We start from the raw sequence: 18,939 nt of genomic DNA on the forward strand, positions 1-18,939 counted from the left end.
TTGTCCAAATATTAGGCAATATGTGGAATATACATGTACATATACATGAATAGTGCATTACACAGTATCTGTCATAATACAGAGTACCTAAAATCACAAAATTTAACTTTCCTGACATGATTATTTTTATTTTCTAGTTGAAATAAAAGTTTACATGGTATAACGCTTTTAAATGATCATAGCTTGAGCAGTTCATGGAGATAAGAATGGGGGTTGGATGTACATGAATGAAGACATACTTAATTATTTTATGAATTGCCCAGGTTTGACTTCTGAATTCCATAGCAGGCAAAGTGTACATCAGGTGTCAAGAGGTGTCATTATTTCAGACTTGGGTGTGACATCTAATTCACCATTGGTGGTAGAGCATAGCAGGTTCTCGACTGAAGGTGTCATTATTCACTATTGCCCATTGGGGATAGGAGGCTAAAGAGTGTGGATCAGGTGTCATGAGGTGTCATTAGTATTCATTACGTCACACTTTTGCTTATTGAGGATAGCAGGATTTAGAGTGTAGATTAGAAACCTCAGGTGTCGAGAGGTGTCATTATTTCAGACTTGGATGGAAATCAGTGTTGCTTGTTGAGGATCTATAGCAGGATTTAGAGTGTAGATTAGAAACCTCGGATGTCGAAAGGCGTCATTATTTCAGACTTGGATGGAAATCGCTATTGCTTGTTGAGGATCTATAGCAGGATTTAGAGTGTAGATTAGAAACCTCAGGTGTCGTTATTTCAGACTTGGATGGAAATCACTGTTGCTGGTTATCTGTAGTGTAAAAGGCATCCAGATATCCACAAACAAAATCAGCAACCAAAGACCGATCGGGCAGAGTCGCCGCCATGCCATAGATTGCCGCCTGAAAATAGGAGAAGAGTTAATTGGCACAATAAAACTTTTCGTTTATCATCAAATTTTGTTAATATTTACTTTTTAACTCATTTCTTACAATCTTATACTAAAAAATAATATTTTTATTGAATATAATTTAATCTCAGAATTCTGATATATCGTTTTTATATATGGTCATTTATTTTCAACTGATTTTTTTAGTATCATGTATTAAAAAAATAATATAACTTTAACTCAGAATTCTGATATACTATTTCTTATGTAGTTTGTAAATTTAGACATATTTATCAGGAGTTCATATTCAGATGAATTCTAATTTCTGCATGTATGATAAATGTACATTTGTGGCTCAGTGGATTCGCTTCTGGACTCTGAAACAGAGGGTCGTGGGTTCAATACCCAGCCATGGCATACCTTTCTTCAGCAAGAAATTGATCCATATTGTGATGCACCCAACCTTAGTGAGATAAATGGGTACCCGGCAGGATTAATTCCTTGAATGCACCAAGCGCCATTAGCAGCTGGAGCTAAAGCCAGGGTAATATACAAGTATAGTGCACTATTGAATAGGCAACTAGATAATTGGCGACTCATAAATGCTATATATTATTATTATTATTATTATTAGTGTATGTGAAATAGTTCATGAAATGAACCATAATACGTACATGTATGTGTAATTATCATTGCCATGTTTCATTATACATGCATTACTTTCATCACAGTAATTCTAATTCAGCCTTCATTTTTAAAGGACCTTCTTGTTGATGAAAGTCAATAAATTTTACCTTATATTTATTAAGAGTATACATGTAGTACAACACTTTATAAATAAAATATATTATTAGAGGGTTCAGAATCCTGAACCCCCCCCAAAAAAAAAAAAAAAAAAAATGTGCAAGGCCCTTTTTAAAAATGATTGGAAGTTTTGCACATTTATAGTACAGCAAACCCTTTTTGAGAATTATCCAAATCATAAACGATAATAAGAGAGTGGCAATGTCCCTGAAGTATCAGGAAAAAGACAAAATGCACTTTGATAGAAAGTAAAGTTATTTGTTTTCATAGTATAGTATTATATCATTAAAGTCATCCGTATCAGCTTTATATTGTTTAAAAAATATCCTAATATCAGCTGAAGCAACAGAACCACTGTGCCTAGGAACAAACTATTAGGCATGCTATACGTGTGACATACATGTATTATCATTATTGAGGCAGATCTGAGGCCCGTCTTACAAAGAGTTGCGATTGATCCGATCAATCGCTAGTATGGAAAGCCAGCAAAGTCAACATATACAATGCATACATGTATTTGCTCAAAATTGTTTCTAGATATGAATGTATATCCGTAAATTCATTGATTTCTTGACAGTTCAGTGTGTTCTCCTTTGTTTACAAAAAACATTTTGCACATTTCCTGTAGAAAAAAATTATGACACTGATGGATTTCCATAGAGTTACGATTGATTGGATCAATCATAACTCTTTGTAAGATGGGGCCCAGATGTCTGTCACTGGGAGATAAAAAAATATTGACAGAATATAGTGACCCATGTTTATGAGAAGTTTAGGAATTATATATAGGTTTTCATTATTTTTATGATTACACTTTTATACACAGATTGACTTGTCAAAATTGCTGCTGTTGTGAGATATAACATTAAAATTAACTTAACGAAACATTTCTGTTATGTATTTATTCTTCTGTTTGATTTTGCTGATTCAATCTATATTGACTTTATTATTTATATTGGGAACTCTTAATACCTGTTTGCTACTGGAAATCTGTACATACGACCTGGGGATCATTTCACGAAGCAAATAGTGATTTTCACTGGCTTTTTGTTATAAGCTACCAAAATCCTTGCATCTGATTGGCTCAGAGCAAACTTGTCAGTGACAATCACTATGATTTCTTTCATGAAAAACCACCCAGGGCCCCGTCTTTCAAAAAGTTACGATTGATCCAATCAATCTCAATTGTATGGAAATCCATCCATGCCAAAAAAAATTCTTCAGGAAATTTGTATTATCTCCGTAGTAAACAAAGAGAATCACACTGAATCTTCAAGAGAATGATACAGTATATGTATGATTATACATTATGTCTAGAAAATATTTTGAACAAACATGCATTTTAGATGTTGACGCTGCGGGCCAACCAGCAGGGACCCGTCTTACAAAGAGTTGCGATTGATCCGATCAATCGCAACTATGGAAAGCCAGCAAAGTAAAAATATAAAATGCATGTTTGTTCCACAAAAAAATCTAGATATGAATGTATATCCATAAATTCATTGATTTCTTGACAATTTGGTGTGATCTCCTTTGTTTACAAAGGACATTTTGCAAATTTCCTGTAAAAAAAATTATGACACTTATGGATTTCCATAGAATTACGATTGATTGGATCAATCGCAACTCTTTGTAAGACGGGGCCCTGGTGGTGTCTTATGATCTAGGCACGACCGGTGACTTCATTGCGTACCAAATCAGGGGGGGGGTGGTGTTTCACAAAGAGCTAAGTGTAACTTGGGTCATGCTAAAACGGCAATACGCACATTATTAGACACGTAATCTGATGAATGGATGCACGCACAATAATCAATCTAATCAATAATAGAAATCACTCCCATTATCAATTACTAAGGTTAATGTTACATGCTAAACCATTGTCAATTAACACTTTGGTGTACACCATTTACGACAAGAAAGAATCACAAGTCGTTCTTAAAGTCGCTCTTAACTTAATATGAACAGCTTTATGAATCGGCCCCCTGTAGTTGGTTTTGCCTATTGTGACTGTGGCAAAACAAATAGACCTTTAACGGTCAGTCAGCAGGTCCTCAAAAATTCATGACTAGAAAGGTTTTGCTTATTTAATGAGCTGGGTGTGTACTAAAACACCTTTTTATTCAGCCTTTCTTGCTCTAAATATTGATCAAATTTTCATGTTTTTGGTATCTTTATAAAGAAGAATTATTCTTTCAGGCAATGTGTCTGATTTTTAAAAACAATTTGTAATATATGTTAAACTTTGATCTAAATTACGTTATAATTATTTTCATCAGATAAAAGTTTTTGTTTTACACTTTATTTCAGTTTGAGCCCAAATGATTTTTAGATCATATGATAAAGCTGAAGACATAAGCTTTAATATGATATAGGTTGTATAAGAGGTGCTTTAAATGGGTCAAGATCCACCTTTTCTAAATAGGCCAAGTACATTCAGCAGGTTGAAAACAAGAATATTGCACTCTGATTGGTCAAAGAGACAACACACCCACCCAAATTCCAATGGTTTCAGTGGGGGGCCTCTCCAAGATCACAGTCACCATGCAGTAATCTCTTAGAATTACCCATGCCTGTTGTTTTGAAACATCCAGCCAATCGGAACTCTGGATTTCATATTACTCAGAAATTTCTTCAAAAATCTTGTATCTTGATCTTGACCAATTTCCAAGGTGCCACATTTCAAGTGTGACATGAGAAAGTACAGAGAATGAGCTGTATGATGATATAAATAGTATTTGGACTAAAAATAAGTTTTGCACAATTTGTAAGAGAAAACAAATACATCTTTTCAGGCCCGAAACTCACTTATTTATCAAAATACTTCATTCAAAATAAATGACAAATATAAAAGGGCAACATCTACTCTTTCCTACGGTGCGATAATATTCAATTCTACATGTATTTAAAGATGAAGTGGTATGAGAAAAAAGTCTCACAATTCACAAGATTTTGCAGGGAGGTGAATTCAGCCACGAGAGGATTAGGACAAATCTTGCTTATTTCCTGCAGTCTGACTGTTTCTAGATTGACCTCTACATGCTTACCATGCCTTGCGCTTTGGCATTGGGGTCTTTCATGATCTCTGCGGTGCATTCCTTGACATCGGATACCAACTGATCAGCCGTCTCCTTGCTCAGTAGATCAGTAACAGTCATACATAGACTGGTAGAAGAGATAATAATAACAATACTGGTTACGATCATTATAATGATAGCAACAGAAATTATAATAATAATAATGAGAGGAAGAAGATGAGAGGAATAGGAAGGAGGAAGACAAAGATAAAGAAAAAAAGAAGAATTAAAATAATAGAAATGATAATGATAGTATAATAATGATGATGATAGTGATGATGATGATGATGATACTACTATACTACTACTAATAATAATAATGATAATGTGTCATTTACATGTTTCTATGCGCACCACAATATAAAATTAGAAAGATGAAGTGACAAAGGAAAGCTACATAATAATAAATTAAGAGGATTGACTTATACATGTAAGTTAAGTCATGATAAATTTTTTTTAAATGAATTGACAGTGCGGGCCTCATGAATGGAAGATTGTTCCAGAATTTAGGATGTAGTATGGGGTGTGCAAGTGTGCAGAAGAAGCAGCACAGATATGTTGAGTTACTGAAGGAAAGAGAGGAATGAAAACTTGACGATAGAATGGAACTATTTTATCACAAGATTTTTCAATATTTTTCAACAGAATCATCAACATTATCCTCAACAGAATAAAAATAGTCATAAGAATCATCACACGTATCACCATCAAGATTTCTGCATAATAACAAAGGAGTATGTAGTATGTCATAATACCAACCACCTACATCCGCATCATCATTACCATCACTCATCATCATCACCATCATAATCATCTCCATCATCATTACTACCATCAACATCATCATCATCATCATCATCATCGTAACCATCAACATCATCCTCATCAACACCATCATTATCATCATCACCATCATCATCAACATCATCATCATCACCACTATCATCATCATCATAATCATCATCATCCAAACCATGAGCTCCATATCTTAACTTACCCTGATGGATTTTGAACAGTGTACATCTGCCATCCCTTCTCTGTCAGGGCAGTGCCCAGGCGGAAGACGTCAAAGACAGTGGATGCTATGGTAAAAGCACTCACTTTTGGCTGGCCAATCACATAGATGCCCTCAACCTCTCTAATTCTGAAATGAGAAATGTCAAGGTTATGCAAACAATTGAATATACATGTGGGTAATTCAATTTTAAAAATGTGACCAGCCAACCCCAAACCAACAATATGTTGCATAAAATATATTTTGAGTTTTTCGTTGAGCCTGGAAGAGCACATCCAAAGCTTTACAATGATGGATAACATATCAAAATTGATCAACAATTAGATGATAATTAGACCATCTGGTAGGAGAAAACATGGTTTTAGTCAATGATAGTGTAAGGTGTCCTGAGAATTTGTATTCAACTTTGATTCTGCTGCACTTAAACTATGGTATAATAGCATGGGAAAATTGTGCTGACTACCTCGTCAACAGAATTATACTTTTGCAGAAAAAGGTTAAGCGCATCATTTGTCAAACAGATTTTTCGTTCACACACTGATGCACTTTTCTACAATCATAATATTTTGAAGGTCGGTGATTTATATGGAAAGCTTATGTATAATTTAGATAGAAATGAACTACCAAACGTTTTTTTATTCCATGTTCACTAAAAATGTCAATATTCATCATTATCCAACACCGTCTGCCAGACTATTTCACCCACCAAGAGCTAGAACCATCCTTCTGAATAAAACATTTATTTTTACCGGTACAAAACTTTGGAACTCTCTTTTTGAATCGGTGCGCAATGAACCGACACATTTTAGTTTCAGTAATGGGTTAAAGAAAATTCTTCTCCACAAAACCGCAGATCTCCAACGTCTCTAATAAGCAGCTTCCTCCTCTTTTTCTTTTTCTTATTCTCTCTTCCCCTCTTCTTACACTTTTGTCTTCTCTTTTAATTCTTAATGTGCAGTTTTCTTGTTTGTTTTGTCTGTTTTACTTTGGTCTTTTGGACTGTTTTCTGTAGTGTTTTTTGTGTTTTTTTGTTTCTCTTTCCCGTTTTGTCCTGTCTTGTCCTCCTCTGTACACTGTCTTTGTTTTTTCCTGTTATTAATATTTTCTTTTATACCATGGGTATGATTATGTTGTATTGATTGTATTAATTTTATATAGTGCATAAACATACGAAGCTTGACCCCATTAGTATTTTCAATTATTTTATTGAACATTCTTAATTTCTATTAGTATTTTCCAGTGAGTTCCCTTTTTTCATTTCTGTTATTCATATTCTGATTTGTTCCTACATGTACTTACTTTGTAAATTTGTTTGAAATGAAGAATAAATTCAATCAATCAATCAATCAATTAGAAAATCTGGCAATAGTCCAAGTGGGTTTAGTCAATAGTGTTTGGCCATCTGATAGTAGACCAAGTGGGTTTAGTCAATGATAGTGTTTGGCAATATGAGAATTAGACCATCTGGTAGAAGACCAAGCAGGTCTATAATAGTCAATGATAGTAGTAAGGCAATCTGAGAATTAGACCTTCTGCTAGTAGACCAAGTGGCTTTAGTCAATAATGTTGGGTCTTGGATCTAAGAATTAGACCACCTTAAAGCACACCAAGTGGGTCTAGTGAATAGTGGTGTTGGCTGAAGATTGAACTAAATGCTGTAAGGTTATCTGAGAATCAGACCATCTGGTAGTTGACCAAGTGGTTACGAGCCTACATGTACCTTTTCTCAATGGATTCTCTTGTTTTGATAACTCTGTCAGCATGCTGGATATATCCATCGAAGCCTTGGAGCATTAGAGCTGCCCATGCCGTAGCTATCACTGCACCAGATCGAGTTCCTGAAAAGATTATTGAAAAGTTGGAAACTATTTCTTCTTCTTTGGGTATACTGCCCAACGGCCCACAGTGGGAGCCAACTTATTCTATTTCTAATAATAATGATAACAACACCAACACTACTACTGCTGCTACTACTACTACTACTACCACCACCACCACCACACTACAAAAAAAATATGTAATAAGAAATAAGTGCACACCCAAACAGATTATTTTCTTAACTGTATTCTAAATCTTCACCTTTTTTTCCTAGCTTATCTTTTCTTTCTCCTTCTACACTTTCTCCTCCTCTTTATACCTTCTTTTCCTCCTCCTCCTTTTCCTCATCTCCATTTCCTCCTTCCTCTTCACTTTCCTCCTCTTCATTTTCTCTTTCTTTTCCTTCTTCTTAATCTTTGAATAAAATGAGTCATTTGAATGATAGATGATAAATAGATATTATTTCTCATAAAGTACTAATGTACATGTAGTTATGTTTTCTTTTGTTTTTACATGTAAAAGCTCTGTACAATTAAGCTCCTGCTGCGAACAGTCTTAAAATAAAATACCATTATTATTCTTGTTATAATTATACATACACATCCATCTTTTTCAAATTATAAACAAATACAATAATGAATTTTGCACTGTTTGCAATCTACATGTGAAAGTACATTGGACCTATAAGTACACACAAGGAATATATCCTTTTCTCACAGGCAAAATATTCCTTAACCCTGTAATTTATGGGAGGGGTTTAATGGCAAGTTAGCCCCACTTATATTCTGAGGTTAAGCTTAGCCCACATTCTTGGTTCACAATATTTATGCATTATTTGGCATTGAAAAATAGCAGGATTAGCCGGGTAGTCTGGGGTTACTTGTGAGAAAAGAAACCTGACAAAGGACGGTACTCAATGTATACCCTAGGGGCGATGGAACCAGCGCTGTTGTCCAATTAGAGATAGGCACTCATGAATGGCTATTACTCATCCAGGATTATTGAATTTTGTGTGAGAAGAGCAGGTATTTCCTTCTCAGAGGGTTAGGCTGAAAATTTGGCCCTTGCGAAAATGAAAACTTTTGGTACAGGGTTAAAGTATAGTATGGTGCAGTGCTGCAGTCACATTTCCCTTAATGTGTATGCACAGTGACACAAAAACAGCCATCTTACAGATTTCTATATATATGACATACAGGAAACTGGTACAAAAATCATAAAAACTGCTGTTTTTGACTCGCAGGACGGCCATCGCAGGCAAAATGTGACTGCGCCATCAACAATAGTCCGGTGTTAATAAAATGTCCTTAGAAATAGGTAGAGATGCTAGATCAGGTGAGTGTTTTATAAAGCTGTTCGTAATACAATGACTTTACGCACGACTGGTGATCCTTTCTTGTTCTATGTGATATCCCTATGTAATTGATTTATGACCTAAGAACATGTTCCAGTCGTGCGTATCTTTACAAACAGCTTTACGAAACGCCCACCTGGGACCCGTTTCATGAAGAGTTACAACTGTTGTAACTTTGCCATAATGGCAACTACCATGGTAACCTTGATTTTGATTGGCTGCTGAGCCCTGTTACCGTGGCAGTCGCCATAATCGCCCCAGGCCAGGAAGAAAGAAGAGGCAACCATGCACCAACCTGCCAGGGTAGGGGAAGCATAGATCCCTCCCATCCAGTCAGTCAACACGAAGAACTGTCCTAGACGATACTTCTGTTCACTGTACATGACAACAGAGCTTCCTTTGGGTGCTTTGCCATACTGGATAAAGGTCAAAGAAGAATATACAGGCCACCACACATCTTTCGATTGGTCTGCGACCCGATTTTTGAATAAAACGTAGTATAATTTGATGCTTATATTGAGACATGGAATATTTTACTGTTCAAGTTCTAAATCATCATACAATTTCCTATGTTTGAAACTGTGACTATGCTATCATCCTTATCAAAATAAAAGCAAATTTAATATCTAGTCGTAATGACGTCATAGCAATCGTACGATTGGCTAAGAGTTCAAACTAATTTGGTCTTGTCACAAAAATAAAGGCTTGCAATCATCGAATATATTATATATTAGTATTCTTACTGTTAATTTGAAACTCAAGTAAAAAGATACTTTTCAGAAAATGAGCAAAATGCAATTTGTACAAAAATCGGATCGTGGACCAGTCGTATGGTGTGCAGTGGCCTTTAAGGGTAGAAGGCAAAAAATGAAGAAATGCTATTCTCCTCTTATGAGATTATAAAGATTTTTAAATGACGGAGAGGATCCTAATGATATGACTGAATGTGTGCGCATGTGACTAATCATTTATTTGGCCTAGCACATACATGTAGATTGACTTATAACCGGTGATGAGCATTGATGAGCGGTCATGAGTAAACTACAATGACCAGTCATTGTTTTGAGATGAAATGGATCCTTTTGATATGATTGGCTGTGCGCGCACACATACAGTACATGACTGGTCATTTACTTGGCCTAGCATGTAGCTTTACTAATGGCCAGTGATTAGCGGTCATAAGTAAAGTATACTGACCGGTCGTAGATTTGAGATTGGGATGGGTTATCAAATAACAAGGATCCACATCAATAACAGACAAAAAAAATTATCTACTCACAATTAGAGCTCAAGACAGATTGCCTTTAGGAATCGTGGGTGTCTTATTTTCATACAGAAGCAAGTAGCTGTCATTCTATTACTAAGAACAGCTCATGCTATCAACCTACATGTAGAAATATCACTTTGCATCACATTTCAGAAGTTTCACATTTGAATAGACCAGTTCGTAGTTACTTCATGGACAATTTTGGTCAAATGACCTTTCATTTCTTTCATTATGATAGGCAGATTTCAAAGCAAGATATTATGTAAGCTTGCCTTACATAGCAGGATGAAGAAATTGAATAGACCAGGTGACTAGAATAGCACACCAATGAACACTTTATGAAGGTATTTGTTGCATTCCTACTTTGAATGCATATCATAGCATGTTGCACAATGTACTTGGCAAACTGTGAACTACCAGTCATTCGTTGACGCATTGTTGTTTTTTGTGGATGTAAATGAAAACCACTATTTAAAAGAATATATGAATAATCAAGACATTAAAAACGGTGCTTATCTCATTAGATTTTAAACCACCATGTCACTTTAGTACCTTCCTCTGATCATGCGTAGAATCTTTTGATCATGCGCAGAAAGGAACTACAAACTGGATTATTGTGATAAATTATTCAATTACAAAATGTTTCATTAACAATATTGTTTCAAAAATTATTAGCTTTTTGTTTTCCCTCTTCCCTCTAGGCTGACCCAAAACGATTTGTAAATTCAGGTTGTCCAGTCATCAGTGTACACATACTTTGCAAAAACTTGATCTATTTGGTCATGAATGCCTAATTCAAATCCTTCCAAGTACAATTAAGTCATGCATGATAACAAATGCACCTATAGGCCAAAATACATGTACATGCACCTGTATGGTACGTGTGGAAGCTAAAGTGCAATCAATTGAAATGTCATCTGATCCAATTTAAACACATCAGATTACAGGATATTTTCGGATATAGTAAACCCAAAAAAAGATGATTAGGAAATAACGTCAGGTTTATCAAATTGTAAATAACTCCAATCTAAAGACAGCTTTAGTTGTACTTTATCTTCCTATAAAAATAAACAAGACCTTGTCCTCTAGCTGTTTATCTTGTCCAGGAATGGATTTACATTTGCATTTGATAATGAGATAGGTGCACTCCTAGAGGAACTCTAAGATCATTTCATTAATGAAAGCTTTCCTCTGACTTTCAGGCATAAATTATCATCTACTATAGTTGGATCATTTTTAGGAGGAATTGTCCGTACAGTATGTCGATTTCAACGTGAACGCTTAGAGGACAGATTATGGGGGAGGGTATTCTGGGGAGCATTTTATGCAAGGATTTTATCTGACAAGTCCTGTTTTATCCGAAAATTACCATAGTAACAGTACCTCTCAGCCAATCAGGTTCAAGGAAAGTTGTCAGATCTGACAACTTGTCGGACAAAAATGTTGATAAAATGCTCCCCCCCCCCCTGTGAGATGGGTCTAAAGATAATAACTTGTTCCAAGAATTGCATTCATTACAGTACATTCCTACCTTGTGTAAATCGGCTGATATACTGGTGATACCTGCCACGCTGAAATCCGCAGGGGGTATGTCATGCCCCCCTAATCTCAAGAACGGGTACAAGAAACCGCCCATGCACATGTCAATGTGAACGGGGATGTTGTACTTCACACCGAGCTGGGGTCAAAAAGGGTGAAAAAGTTTATAATGTTATCTGTAATTGTTTGGTAAAAAAACATGAAGTTCAATTTATCTTAAACTAACAAATATTCTGTAATCAATAGCAATGTCAGCAAATGGTGACATCTTTTCAATTGCTAACGTCTTTTAACGAGTTTCTGTAATTTAACAGATTACACTGTTGTAACCGCAGAATAGCAACATACATGTATCATATTTGAGTGGGTACACAATCAAAATACATAGAAATTGCAAAAGTTCATCCAATATAACATTTTTATATCATATCCTCCACATTTTTAAAACTTTTTTAGAGAATATTGTACATTCATACATGTACATGTACCAACTGAATTGGAATTGTAACATGCACTTTAGAATATGAACATTAATATGACAATTTATATAGCACAGTTAAATGTGTATACTCTACTGCACTTGATACTTGGTATTGTGGTTCGAGAGCAGTGCAATGTGGATCAAATTTCTTGGTGAAGGAAACTACAACATTGGTGGGATTTGAACGCATAACCCTCTGTTTCAAAGTCCGGAGACTAATCTACTGGGCCACAACGCTCCACTTTAGGGGGGGGAGACTCACAGCATCCATGAATTCCTTCCTTGAAATGTACATGTGGGTGCAAGAGTGGCAAATCTAGATTACTGTATAAGGAAAGTAACATCAATACAAGCAGATGGGGGTGGATGAAATGGTGATCAATCTTACCCTGGCAACCTCTCAGATATGATCAATGACTCCGTGTGGAAAGTATAGAGGGGGGTGAAAGGGATTAATTAATCTTACCCTGGCAACTTCTGAGATAGGATAAATGATGTCATGCGGAAAGCATAGATGGGGGAGGTTGGAAAGGGATTAATTAGTCTTACCCTGGCAACTTCTGAGATCAGATCAATGACTCAATGTGGAAAGCATAGAAGGGGGGGTGAAAGGGATAAATACCCTGGCAACTTCTAAAATATGATCAATGTCTCCATGTGGAAAGCATGGATGAGGGGAAGGGATGTGAAAGGGATTAATCAATCTTACCCTGGCAACTTCTGAGATAGGATCAATGATTCCATGTGGAAAACTTGGACCAGAGACAACCAACATACAGGTATTCTTGTTTATCATCCGTTTCATGGCCTGCAATTGGAAAATATAGCCAAAAAATTCAAATAACAAACGGAGAAGTGTACACAATGATAAAAATAATCGCAAAACACATTAGCATCATTGTTACCAGGGTTTGATAATACTTTATATGATGCTCCACACACATAATTATAAATTTCAGTTATTAGTCTTGAAAGAGTATACACCTTTTCTATGCATTTGTCAGATGAGAACATTCAAGTATCACTGGTCAACGCAATTAAGAAAACCGGATCTGGTGGGTGTTTCATAAAGCCATTTGTAAAGTTATGAATGACTTTAAAGGTCAAGTCTACCTCAGAAAAGTGTTGATTTAAATCAATAGAGAAAAAAATCAGACAAGCATGAAAATTTCATCAAAATCGGATGTAACATAAGAAAGTTATGATATTTTGAGGTTTCGCTTATTTTTCACAAGATAGTTATATGCAAATTTGGTCACATGCAAATGAGAAAATTGATCATGTCCCTCACTCACAATTTTTTTTTTATTGTTTGAATTACACAATATTTCAATTTTTATGGATTTGAAAATAAGAATTTGGATATAATAACGATGTTATTTTCATTTGCATAACTTTGTTTGCCAGAGTTTTTTTTTTGAGGCAAAAGTTTTATGCGAAAGATCCCAGGCATGGCAAAACCCCCTGAAGGTCATCAAAAGTGGTTTTGGTCAGAATGGTCATATTTCAGTTTTTAGTATTGAAAGAGTATACACCATTTGTGGAGCGCCTCTGGCAGTCTTACATGTACCTGCATTACGCGATTCAATATAGCAGCAGTGCTGACTTTGAAAACTACTATAAAATAATTATTCACAAAAAACACCATTCATATAATGATACAATACGATGTTCATTGACCCTAAATGACATTTGACCTTGATCATGTGACCCAAGACTTTTCAGTGATATTTGATTGCCCCCACAATTCATAAACTATATGCATAAACTTTGAAAGTTATGACAGCAATTTAATAATTACCTCCAACATGGCCAAGGTTCATAGACCTTAATGACCTTGATCATGTGACCTGAAACTTGCACAGGATGTTCAGTGATACTTGATTACTCATATGTCTTAGTTTTATGAACTAGACCCATACAATTTCAGTTATGATGGTAATTTAACAAATACCCCGAACTTGGCCAAAGTTCATTGACCCTAAATGACCTTTGACCTTGGTCATGTGACCTGACACTCGGGCAGAATATTTAGTAATACTTGATAATTCCTATGTCCTAGTTTCATGAACTAGGTCCATATACTTTCTAAGTCATGCTCTCATTTCAAAAACTTAGCCTTCGGTTATTAGATTTGATGTTGACCCCGCCACCGCCGCCGTAGTCGGAAAAGCGGCGCCTATACAATGTACATGTAGTCTCACTCTGTTATGCAGGTGAAACAAAAATGGATGTACCAAACAAATCAGAAAGGCTATTTTGACAGTTTCAATTATTATTCTTCCTGAGAACCAAAGTGCATGTATTCCCGTTAAGTTGAACACCACTAAATTACTAACTGGGTGCAAGTTATCACGCATCTCACTCTTGCCAAATGTACTACGGAAGTACATTCCAGAACATTAAACGTAATGCAATAATTACCACTAAAGATTCCTATTTCAAGACCAGGGAATTTTTTTTCAGAGCCCCCGATTAGGTGGCATACATGTACATGTATACATACACATGCTTATTACAATTCAAGTGATCCCTCCCCCCTTTCCTTGCTACATATGTGACCAGCCACCCAAAACCAACAATAAGTCGGCCAAAATGAATTTTGAGATTTTTATTAAGTTTGAACAAGTGTATCCTAAGCTTTAAAATGATACGTGATTTGTCAAACTTGATCAACACTAACTCACTCAAATACTCAATTGAATGCAGAGAAAGCAAAGCGAGAGCTTCGGAAGATAGGAGGAAAACAACGTTTGAAGTTTGTGTTCACTCAAGCATGAGATGTGCACTCAATGTGCTATTTCAATGAAACTTCGAAGCAGTCCGCAATAACTTGTCAAACTCTTGTACATTGTTTTCTATTCAACTTTACAATTTGAAATACGTAAGAAAATAAAGAAATATTCCTTCAGACAAGCTATATATATATATATTTTTTTTTTTTGGGGGGGGGGCTTTTTGAAGACCAGTCTGCTATTTGGGCTCTTAAATGAGAACCTTCCCTGGCAACCTATTGGTGGTTTTGGGGTGGTATGTCACATATACGTGCAAGAGAGTATGGCATTTAGTCTTTCGTCCCTGCATATACCTTTACATCAGCTTCATATGTGGTCTTATTCAAGGGAGTTCTTATAATTCTCATTCCAAATAGATGCGCAGCCTTCTCAAAAGCAGCATGTCCAGAGTCTGGAAGAATACTAGCAAATTAAAAAAATAGAATGTTTATGATTTTTAGCGTCAACAGCATTTATAGGGTTCAAAAACATCATTCTTATGTAATTGTAGCAAATCGGGAAACTGCTTCATAAAGACTTAAGCTTGTTTTAATAACAAATGCACAATTTCTATAACAAATTTAATATCAGCCAATCACATTGAATGATTCCAGTTACTGTAGCTTTACACTGTAATGGCAAATTTTGTGAAACAGAACCCTTGTTTGCGACAATATCATTGTTACCTGTAATCATGCATTTTGAAAAAAAAGTGTAAAAAAGAAAAAAATACAGAAAAAAATGGGATATTTTGTTGTATATGACACCAAAAATCTTACATCATTTGATTGGTTGTTTGATATCGATCATTCAGCCCATTTTTCCATGACATCATCACATGTGCCCTTTTGGATCCATACGATCATGTCCTTTGCACGCTCGACAATCAAGACCACTGGCCCTACTCGTAAAAAATACTTTTGCATCCGAATTAAAAGAAAAATAATGTCAAATGAGGAGAATCTATTTGAAGGTATCATATAAATATAAAACAAATAATGTGGAGTTTTTTTATTCATGCAATGGATAGAATACTTCATTCAGTGAAAGATGAAATATTCTGTATATTGCACTTACAAACATTCATTACTTGTATAATGGTTCATCCAAAGGCCTTATTCAGCAAGAGGATTTGAATATTCTATGCAGTGATACAATAGGCAATATATCGCACCCCACCAAGCCTACTGTGCATGAAATAAAACAGGGATTCTGAGAAGAACTGATGAAAGAGCAATGGTGAGAGGAAAGTGTGGTGTGAAGCTGATGTGACGATAATAACAACAGTTCTGCCCAACTTTGGCAAAAAGGAAGCAAGTGACAAATCAGTCATATTTTAGTAATTGTTGTTTCTGAAACACCCTTTGTACATGTATGTTGCATGTTCAGGCAAAATTTGGGGAAGGAAAGATCGCTCAAATGAAAGATATTGATGAAAATATGTTGTTAAATTGCATTGACACCTATGTAAATGATGAACACACATTGTTCATTTACAACTAACGATAGGCCTACTTTTGCCAAAGTTACAATAATATGATAATGCTATTACTACCCCGGCGCTCAAGCATTCAAGGAATTTCTTCATACCAGGTACCCCTTCACCTCATCTCCTGGGTCAAGTGTAGCACAATGTGGGTAAATATCTTGCTGAAGGAAAACACGCCATGGCGTGGGATCGAACCCTCGCCCCTCACATTGAAAGACGAGAGGCATAACCACTAGACCACGACACACAACAGGAAATAGACTGAGGATTTGATTCAGAATTTGGGTTTGGACATATATGTTTTTAATTGTAATATAATAATAAAAGACTTAAAGGGCATACGAGACCTACATGTAATATCTTACATTTCTGGTCTCCGCACACCTCTCGCTTTTGCCATCTCTCTGTAAGCCAAACACGCTAGTAAGATGCTTTCGGTTCCTCCAGAAGTGGTCTAGTAATATTATGAAAATGATAAAACCTTGTTCTGAGCAACATTTTTGTAGAGTTCAATTAGATGTGGATGGCGAGACAAATCAATTCACCTTTGCTTGTAAATAAGCAGTACATGATTCAAATCAAATGATTGGCCAATTAATTTTAGAAGCTTTTAACGCTATCTTTCTAAAATACCATTGATATCAAAATAATTATCAAAGACAAATTGCTCTTGACCAATCATATAACAGGATTTCAGAAGCTTTGAAAAGTAAAATGTAATTTTTCGTTGATATCAAAATAAATGTCTGTGACAAATTAGATCCTGGCAATTGAAGTCAACTGCAAGACTTCAGTAGCTTATAACAGCAGCTTGTAACTTTTCATTGATATAAAGAGGACGAATTGCAGTATTTCACAAAAGATTATCACATCAACTTGTAATGGCAAATTTGCTCTTGGCCTATCAGAATACACGATTTTAGGTAGCTTTGTAACCGTAGCATGTTACTCGTCACTGATATCAAGATTAATATTAAAGACAAATTTGATCCTCGCCAATCATAATGCAAGGCTTAAGAATCTTACATTAGCTGGAAACTCATTGATATTTATTTTCTTTAATTAACAAATTTGCTGTTGACCAATCAAGTTACATGATTTCTAAAAAGCTTAAAACTGGTCACTGATATCAAAAAATAAAAAGAAGACAAATTGCAGTAGTTCATAAACAAATAACAGTCAAATCATAGCTTTTAATATTTCAATGACAAATTTTCCCTTGGCCAATCAAATTGCAGGATTTCAAAAACTTATAACAGTAGCATTTAATTTGATATTGATGATAGGCTTTGAGAAACAGGGACTTGAGACTTACAGTACCGCATGAGTCTGGGCCACCTTTGAAGATATCACAGCACATAGCCACAATCTCTGCCTCCATCTTCCTAGCTCCAGGGAAAACACCGGGCTGCAGAAGGTTGGAGCTACAGAAGAGCTCAAAGATCTGTGCAGGGCAGAGAGATTAAGTGAAAAAAAGATATCATCAACTTTATGATGATGATCATCATCATCTTCATCATCATAATCAACTTTATCATAATCATCATGTTCATTATTATCATCATCATTTCTATCATCATGACAATGAATATCATCATCATCATCATCACCATCACCATCATCATCACTATCATCATCACCCTCACAATCATCATCACCATCATCACCACCCTAATCATCACCCTCATCATCATCACATCACCATTATCCTCACCATCATCACCATCATCTTCATTGTCATCATCACCATCATCATCATTAGTACCATCCTAACCACCACCATCATCATCATCAATATCATCATCACCCTGATCATCATCAACAACATCACCATCATTAGCATCATCATCACTACCATCATCATCGTCATCACCATTCAGCATCATACACTCTTATAATACTAACCTGTCCCATAATGCCATAGTTTTCTCCGGTGTAAATTGTCCCCGATACCTTGCCTTCCTGCCAATCTATCTCCTCTAAAAAAAAGCAGAAACAAGAATACATTTCCAATCTTTGTCTCTGTCTTGACGATAAATGTCTTATGTCTAGGAATCCAAGACACTGAAAAACGGCTAAATTTTGACAAAGCAATGTTCGCACTGTTTTTAAACAATAAAATCTGTCCATCTGTTTGGATGTCGAGAAGGTTCCATGACATTTGCTCCGCTATAAATTCCACACACAAATGGAATAACCAACTACAACCCTAGATTTGATTTGATAGCATTTATTCCATTCATCATAAATGATGATTTAAATAACATAAACCCTATTGCAATCGTAACCCTAATCCTACAATGTATATCTTGGACAAAGTAAAGCCAGGAGCAATTGTCGCAGGAGCAAATGTCATGTCATCGTCTACAGACATGAATCAGCTTCGGTCTCATTATCTGGGATAATTTTCTCAGTGTCAGTCTCGGTCTCTGTCTCGTACACAACACCAGCATCCCATCCGCACTAATATTCTTTAAT

General features: G+C 35.7%; 1 protein-coding gene across 1 annotated transcript; it reads right to left on the reverse strand.

The window, feature by feature from the left end:
- Window positions 1-642: 642 nt before the first annotated feature.
- LOC129281215 (sphingosine-1-phosphate lyase 1-like) lies at window positions 643-18,439 on the reverse strand. The gene is made up of 11 exons (XM_064112976.1): window positions 18,367-18,439; window positions 17,777-17,905; window positions 16,827-16,915; window positions 15,287-15,395; window positions 12,908-13,006; window positions 11,710-11,856; window positions 9,207-9,327; window positions 7,460-7,577; window positions 5,722-5,868; window positions 4,695-4,812; window positions 643-859 (listed from the first exon to the last, which is right to left on the reverse strand). The coding sequence occupies exons 1-11, from the start codon at window positions 18,373-18,375 to the stop codon at window positions 752-754; spliced, it is 1,194 nt and encodes a 397-aa protein (XP_063969046.1). The 5' UTR covers window positions 18,376-18,439; the 3' UTR covers window positions 643-751.
- Between the last annotated feature and the right edge of the window lie 500 nt (window positions 18,440-18,939).

Source organism: Lytechinus pictus, chromosome 18 (assembly GCF_037042905.1).
Source record: "Lytechinus pictus isolate F3 Inbred chromosome 18, Lp3.0, whole genome shotgun sequence".
Lineage (NCBI taxonomy): Eukaryota > Metazoa > Echinodermata > Echinoidea > Temnopleuroida > Toxopneustidae > Lytechinus > Lytechinus pictus.